Here is a 7,843-nt window from a genome sequence, read left to right as displayed (position 1 = left end):
CTCATTGGTGAGTCCAAACGACATCACGACGAATTTAACTTATAAGCTTATATATGTTGTTATTTATTATATAAAAATGTACTTTGGTAGTTTTTGTTTATGTTTTATAATTTAACTTATAAGTTTATATATGTATTTATTTATTATATAGTTGGAAAATCTTCAGGTAATGCTCAACGACCGGGTGTAGAGTGGAACTTTATGCGTTTTTTCAATCGTGGAAAGATCAAGGAGGAAACGACGGGACGGAAATGATGGTTCATCGGATAATTAGTTTGTGTTTTGTATGTTACACTTGTCATGACACTTTGGTACTTGTTGGAATGATAAAACTTTGGCTGTTTATTTTGGTATGAAATTAATTATAACACTATTTGGTACCTAATCGGATGTGATTATGTAATTTTTTTATGCATTTAATGTCGTTATGAATCGATTTTTTTGCACCCAAAATTGTTAATTAAAAAAAATGGAAAATGGTATTATCGGCGGCAAAAGGAATTAGCGGTGACAAGTACATTAGTGGCGAGATAGGCTATTATCGGCGATAAGAGCATTAGTGGCTACATAAGTGTATTACCGACAACATTTTGAGCAATAGCAACATAGCAATATCAGTGACTTTTTACTACTTTTTACTGGCGACTTTGTTAGCCTTTACTGGCGACTTTGCTAGCCTTTACTGGCGATTTTTGTCGCCGCTAATTCCCTTTTTTCTTATAGTGCATGTAGTATTTAAGAAAAAAATTATTGAGTGTTTTTAGTCAATTTCCAAAATTATCATTAACAAGATTAACTTAATCTATTTTAAGTATTTTTTTATGCAATTTTACATATTTTAAAATATTTCATCTACTTTTCAAACACTCATATAACAAATAAAGTTATTGCTTTTAGCTTCCGACTAATGACTACTAACTACCAACTATAAGCTGACAACATTAGTTTTGTAAAACCTACCTTAAAATATTACAAAATGTAAAAGAACACTTTAACGGTCAAAATAGTTTTCGTTTTTTGCTTTCTTTTTTCTTAAGACATCCTTTAGATATCTTATATTGAACGGTGAGGGCAACGCCCACAACAGTTTTGTGACGTGGAAGACAACTCAACGGCGTTATAACGTGGAACACCGCCCCGCCCTTTTTTTTAGCCGTTACGTTGTCCTTTGTTTTCGTGGCAACGGACGATAACGTGATTTTTTTTATTTCTTCATTTTATACCGTTGAATAACGGTAACATTAAAATAAACGTTATCTATATAATCATAATTTACCTCTACATTTCCATATAAAATCACAATTTTTCTCTCTATTCACCACTTCTCTCTCTCTCTCTTTCATATATTTTGAATACATTCCACAAAAAAAATGAATCCGTTCGATAATAGTGACGACGATGACATGTTTGTCAATATGATGTACGAGTATTGCACGAACATGCTAATGCAACCAGCTCCAGCTCCTTTATTAATCAGGCGTGCATCGTTAAGTAGAGATCACGAAGAAGGGCACAGACGTTTAGTTCACGTTTATTTTGCGGATGATTGTGTCTACCAGCCATGCGATTTCAAAAAAAAATTTCGTTTGCGGAAAAATATATTTGTTCGGATAGCCAACGCGGTGGAAAGCAGGTATTGTTTTTTTCTAATATAGCTTTTATATTATTTTAATACATAACTTCTTTCAAATATAGTTTTTATTTATTAAATATATTTTTAGGTATGAATTTTTCCAAATGAGATATGATGCTAGTGGTAAACGAGGATTCACAGGGTTGCAAAAATGTGTTGTTGCAATTAAGATCATCGCAATGGGAGAGTCTCCTGATTCGATTGACGACTATATGAGAATGTTTGAGAGAACTACAAAAGAAAGTTTGTATAGATTGGCGATGGGTGTTGTCGAAACCTTTGCTGACGTTTATTTACATAAACCTTCGTTGAATGATATACAACAACTATATGTGGCGCACGAAGAAAGACATGGTTTTCTTGGTATGATAGGAAGCATTGATTGCACACACTGGGCCTGAAGAAATTGTCCCGTGGCGTGGAAATGCCAGTACGCAAGTAGTCATCATGAAACGCCTTCGTGGTATTGGAGGCTGTTGCATCCCAAGATTTATGGTTTTGGCATGTTTTTTTCGGGGTTGCGGGTTCGAATAACGACGTGAACGTTCTTGATCATTCACCGATTTTCGACGATGTTTTACCAGGGAAGGCACCAGATGCTCATTTCACAGTAAATGGAAATGAGTACAAGTTTGGGTATTACCTTACGGATGGAATATATCCAGCATATTCCACATTCGTGAAAGCGTTTCGACACCCAATAACACCAAGAGAAAAAAAATTCAAGAGAAAACAAGAAGGACCACGTAAGGATGTTGAACGTGCTTTTGGAGTTCTGAAGTGAAAATAGCACATAGTTGAGCATGCAGCACGACAATATCAGTTAGACGTTCTACAAGATATTATGTATGCATGTATCATAATGCATAATAATGCATAACATGGTGGTTGAAGATAAAGGACGAAACATTGAGGAGTATTCGGCTTCGGAGCCCAGACACAAGCAATTTCAACCCGGGACAGCGGAATATTTACATAGCGTCGTAGATATTCAAGACGCACGAAAACACAAACAACTTCGAGAGGATTTAGCTGATTTTATGTATGATTGAAATGTAATTTTTTCAAATGTTATGTTTTCGTAATGTTTTTAAATGTTTAATTAAAAAATAGGTTTTATTTAAATAACATGTTTTAATTAATTAATTAATTTTGTTTAAAAAATAAAAATTAAATCGAAAAAAGAAAAGGAAAAAAATGATGACATCGAAAGTTAAAAATATTATAACTAGTTGTTCATTTCCTCTATTTTGTGTTATAACACCACATTGACATGACATGTGAGGTGTCAATTTTTTGCTGTAATAACATCCCTTAACTAGTTGTCCACAGTCCCTAGTCTTATAGATACCTTTATCAAAAGTCAACCGACGGGTAACTACTTATAATCTTCTTTCTCATAAAACAATGCAATTTCAACCAATAAAAATATCTGAAAAACTGTATATAATGTCTAAATGATAAAATAAGCTTTGTTTTTAGCCAACCACATAATAAATTAGTTAAAAAAAAAAAAAAAAAAAAAAAAAAAAAAAAAAAAAAAAAAACAAAAACTAAATCAACAAAATAGTTTGTTTAAGTTTGCAATTTTCTCCGAAATAAAGGATACGTGTATGTCAGGACATTAAATGTCGCTTACATTAACGAGAAGAGTCTATTATAATAAAACTATTAGAACCACAAAGAGGTGGATCTCATTATTGAATGGTCCACTTTGTTATTTAATATCGTTTCTAAGAAAAAGGGCCTTTATCTTCTTTACACTTTTACTTTCCTGTAATGGCTTCCTCAGGGACTTTTTGCAGCGGGACTATTAACCAAGGTATGGTTCCGAACTTCCATTATCACAGTGCTCTTTCATATTTTTACAGTTATACAACAAACTAACACGACTATCAATCATATATGATAACAGGGTCACAACAATACCCTTACCCTTCTCATGTGAATGCATCCAGCTTTCTTTCTGTGAAGCTATCCGGTAAAACCAATTATACTCGGTGGCAAGAACAGATGATGTGCCTTGTAGAGAGCCACGATATGCTCAGTTTCATCGATGGCACATTTAGAAACCCCAAGAAAAACGTCGATTCAAAAAAGAAAGTAGATATCACTGCAATTGAGGATAAGTATAGGGAATGGAAAAGATCCGACACACTTATGAAAGGATGGATCTTTGGTTCATTATGTGAAGATGTGATGGATATTGTTATCGGCCTCCACACAGCTAATGATGTATGGAAAAAGCTAAAGTCTACTTACAGTAACAGTACTCCTCCTGCTTATTCTCCCACTACGAACACAAAAGGTACTTTTCATATTCTTGTTTCTTTCTTCCCTACTACTTCGGAATAAGGTGATGTAATCTCTTAATATGGAAATAGATCAAGCAGAGTATTTACCACTGTATAGAGCTATTTTGAGAGGCGACTGGAAGGAAGCCGGAGACATTTTCAACAAGGACAAAGACGCGTTATTGGTTAAGCTCAATGACGACAACGATACCCCACTCCATGTTGCAATTGGAACATGTAAAAATATCCAGTTTGTTGAGAATCTTCTGAAGGAGATAACCTCGGAGTCACTTCCGAACATGGTGAATATTAGAAAGTCAAACCCACTACACTATGCCGCATTTGTTGGCAACAAAAGGGCTTCGGAGATGTTGGTGGCGAAAAACGCATATTTGTTGTTCATTGCTGACGGAAGTAACTGCTTTCCTGTTCATAGAGCTATTTTTGGTTCTCACACAGACACTTTTTTATATTTGCTTAAGGTTACTAAAGATAATATTGTACTCTCCGAACAAGAAGGATATCATAGTCCCTTTAAGGGTAAACAAAGTGTTTCGCTTCTCACAAGGGTAATTGGTGCTGGTCTTTGGGGTCAGTGTTTGAAATCTTTATTAAATAATGTAAAGTGGATATGTTACTATAAATTTAGTATATATTAAGAAAACATCCATTATACGTCTTTTTATTATATATAGATATAGATATATTTATTTAACGTCTTATTGTCTATGTTTATTTAAGATTTGTAAAACACATTTGCAGATGTCGCATATGGGTTAATTAAGGAGTACCCGGAAATGGCTACAAAAAAGAAAGAGAACTCAATTCCATTAAAGTCTGTCGCTGGAAAGTTGGACGGTTATTTTAGTGGAAAAGGATACAACTTTTATGAAAGATTTATTTATTCTCGTATGTTTCTTCACTTGCACTTAAATAATAATCGCGAATCATTGTTGTTTCTACTTTCTACCAATTTTCTGGATCATGAGAATCAATCTCAATCATAGCAAAGTGCTATACAATATTTAAATTTATGTTGTGTTAAAATCAAAATTTTCTTTTTATTGATAACCAGGTAGCGTTACCTTTAATTTTATTTCTTGTGTGTTTTAGTACTGATTTATGTTTATCAAGATCTAACATGTAACATTTTTTTTTGAAGATGTACTTGTAGAGGACGGGGAATTAAACAGAGGACATGAGATTCAGGATATTGAGAACCAAGAGACAAATAATGCGAACTTTATCCCCAAGTATAGAAGGAGGCTCCACCCTGGTTTGTTATCCTAAAAGTGTAATGAATTCAATAACCAAGTGCATAATGAGGTTCTTCTACCCTGGTTTGTGGTTCAAAAACTCTGAATGATGAGCTAAATCATCTACTATCGTACTAATGTTTCGCTATAGACTACTAATTAACACATTATAAATTAAAGCATAGCATTTGTTCTCCAGATATATTGTAAGTAACAGTTTCTCATGTCCTTACCATAGCACACTTTTGCCATATGTCATCGTTTTAATCGTTTTAATGTATGCATGTGTTTTAACAAATGTGAAGACATTATAATATTAGAATATGTACCAATGTGAAACTACATAGTACCTCATAGTCATAATCACATTATAACCGTTACTGGCTCAATAAAACTTTAATATTTAGTATTTTGTCACGTAGTTGTTACAACTAGGCTCATTGTTGGTGTTCCATATTGGCTAGACATAGTTCTATTGTCTCTATCTATGTAGGGTCTACCCTCTCCTCCCAAAGGGCTCTAGATCTATATAACTAACATAGTTGTTGCATCTGCCTCTACATATCTAACACTTTATCATATTAGAGCAACAAGAAACATGATGTACATAAACGAATAGTGAATTATACACATAGGTGTATCTGTATTCCCTTAGTATTTTCTAGCCCGATTGTTTGTACATTGATTTTCTTAGCCAAATTTTAGATAATTATATTTCGTTATTTTTATGTAATCATACTTATTTGTTTTGTAGTAATCCAGTGGATTTATGTCAGATTGTGGAAAGTTGCACTACAACATGGTAATGAAAATTTATTGGTTCCTTTTAAATGCATTAATTCTTTCATTCTCTAGATGTCTTACAAATATGATTTCATGGAAGGATATCTTCTTTATATATATTATACTTATGGACATATTGACATTAGTTTCTTGCTCCTATAGTCATATATATATATATATGATGCAACAATTAATTGTGAAATACAAAGTTATTTTATTCCTATGATGCAACAATTAATTGTGAAGTACAAGTGTTAGAATCTTGATTCAACTACACTGAAATTTAATTGGTTGGAATTTCTCAAATTAACCACAGTGCCACACATCAAGCAAATCAAGGAAGAGAAAGTGAACCACAATAAAGCTCTTTTGCTACTCAAGTGTATATGCGAAGAAGTTAGTAAAATAAATGAATTTTGTAAAATTCGTGAACATTACCACGAAGCAATTACTACGGCAGTGGAACATGATAACCCCGAAGCAGTAGAAGAAATCATCCGATATTTTCCACAAGCAATTTCAACAAAAGACAATGAATATCCCCTTATTCAGCTAGCTATTCTAAACCGTTGTGAAAGGGTTTACAACTTTTTAGTACACCAAATAACTACCGACAAACATTCACAAAAAGTGCGTGTTGACGAATATGGAAACAATCTTTTGCACTTAGCTGGACAATTAGCACCTATACACAAACTCAATCTAGTTTCAGGTGCAGCTCTACAAATGCAAAGAGAGTTACAATGGTTTGAGGTGAACACGTTTTTCTTACGTTAAATAACTTAGTTTAAATTCACTTTCATTAACGTTTGTTGTTATCTTTACAGGAAGTGAAAAGCTTCGCGTGTCCTTGGCATGAGAAATCAAAGAACAAAAACCAAGAGACACCAATTATGGTGTTTAGAAGAGAACATAAAAAGTTGAGAAAAGAAGGCGAAGAGTGGATGAAAAAGACAGCGGATTCATACACAATTACAGCTGCACTCATCATTACAATCGTTTTTGCAGCAGCCATTACTGTACCCGGTGGAAATGATAGCGATACTGGAAAAGCGATTTATGCACCGAAACCCAGTTTCATTATATTTGCGGTTTCAGATGCAATCTCATTGTTCACATCAACTACTTCCTTACTTTTGTTTCTATCGATTCTCACAGCACGTTATGCAGAGGAAGATTTTCTGTATAAGTTACCTAAGAGATTAATACTCGGCCTTGCAATGTTGTTTTTGTCTGTCAGCTCAATGACGGTAGCTTTTAGTGCGACATTGTATCTTACATTTGGACAAGGGAAAGCATGGATTTTGATATCGATACCGATAGCAACATTAACATGTCTGCCAATTGCCTCCTTTGTAACATTACAGTTACCATTGCTTGTCGATCTCATCTTCTCAACATATGGTTGTCGGATCTTTGTTAAACATAATGATTGTAGGATCAAAAAATCATGAAATTATGGTGCATAACTTGAATGTTGTTTTGTAATTATACAATGTATCGACTAAAGGGTGTGTTTGCCAAATCATGGTTTTTATATTTTTTTTGTTTTATTATTTTATAGTAGTATTTATTATTACTATTATTTTGTAAAAATATGTATGAGCTTATAGGTACCAAAGCATAGTTTATGAACATGTATTTGGATTAGCTGTGATGCCAAAATGTAATTATGTGATAAATTGGTCTTTAATTCTAAAAATTTCTGTGTAAAATAACCATAAAAGACATAGTTCCATATTATTGTCTTATTTATTTTTTATGTACAACTATTTATTTTTGAGTTAATCATGTAAAAGGCCTAACATTTTGGTATTTTTCGATTAAACTATTTTTTTAAAAGCTCTTATTTTCTAGTTCTTCCGTTTTGGCATTTC

At 33.2% G+C, this 7,843-nt stretch overlaps 2 protein-coding genes across 2 annotated transcripts; both read left to right on the top strand.

Moving 5' to 3' along the window:
- The first annotated feature begins 1,370 nt into the window (after window positions 1-1,370).
- On the top strand, window positions 1,371-2,417 carry LOC145065482 (uncharacterized). The gene is made up of 3 exons (XM_079012473.1): window positions 1,371-1,633; window positions 1,722-1,996; window positions 2,218-2,417. Exons 1-3 carry the CDS (start codon window positions 1,371-1,373, stop codon window positions 2,415-2,417), a joined length of 738 nt encoding a protein of 245 aa, XP_078868599.1.
- Window positions 2,418-3,299: 882 nt separating this feature from the next.
- Window positions 3,300-7,505, top strand: LOC145103059 (uncharacterized). The gene is made up of 8 exons (XM_079040596.1): window positions 3,300-3,455; window positions 3,549-3,941; window positions 4,018-4,518; window positions 4,690-4,836; window positions 5,090-5,203; window positions 5,938-5,985; window positions 6,283-6,719; window positions 6,794-7,505. The coding sequence occupies exons 1-8, from the start codon at window positions 3,413-3,415 to the stop codon at window positions 7,418-7,420; spliced, it is 2,310 nt and encodes a 769-aa protein (XP_078896722.1). The 5' UTR covers window positions 3,300-3,412; the 3' UTR covers window positions 7,421-7,505.
- The last annotated feature ends 338 nt before the right edge of the window (window positions 7,506-7,843 follow it).

Source organism: Lactuca serriola, chromosome 1 (genome assembly GCF_051521515.1).
Source record: "Lactuca serriola cultivar US96UC23 chromosome 1, Lser_US96UC23_V15, whole genome shotgun sequence".
NCBI lineage: Eukaryota > Viridiplantae > Streptophyta > Magnoliopsida > Asterales > Asteraceae > Lactuca > Lactuca serriola.
Note: the sequence above shows the minus strand (reverse complement) of the source record. Positions and strands in the feature narration are given on the sequence as shown.

What these genes read in the sequence shown, in the direction of transcription:
- LOC145065482 (XM_079012473.1), top strand. Translation starts at nt 1,371, where the DNA reads ATGAATCCGTTCGATAATAGTGACGACGATGACATGTTTGTCAATATG. An exon ending in GCCAACGCGGTGGAAAGCAG is followed by an intron (nt 1,634 to 1,721) that starts GTATTGTTTTTT and finishes ATATATTTTTAG; the next exon opens with GTATGAATTTTTCCAAATGA. An exon ending in AGAAAGACATGGTTTTCTTG is followed by an intron (nt 1,997 to 2,217) that starts GTATGATAGGAA and finishes ATGTTTTACCAG; the next exon opens with GGAAGGCACCAGATGCTCAT.
- LOC145103059 (XM_079040596.1), top strand. Translation starts at nt 3,413, where the DNA reads ATGGCTTCCTCAGGGACTTTTTGCAGCGGGACTATTAACCAAG. An exon ending in CAGCGGGACTATTAACCAAG is followed by an intron (nt 3,456 to 3,548) that starts GTATGGTTCCGA and finishes ATATGATAACAG; the next exon opens with GGTCACAACAATACCCTTAC. An exon ending in GAGAGTTACAATGGTTTGAG is followed by an intron (nt 6,720 to 6,793) that starts GTGAACACGTTT and finishes TTATCTTTACAG; the next exon opens with GAAGTGAAAAGCTTCGCGTG.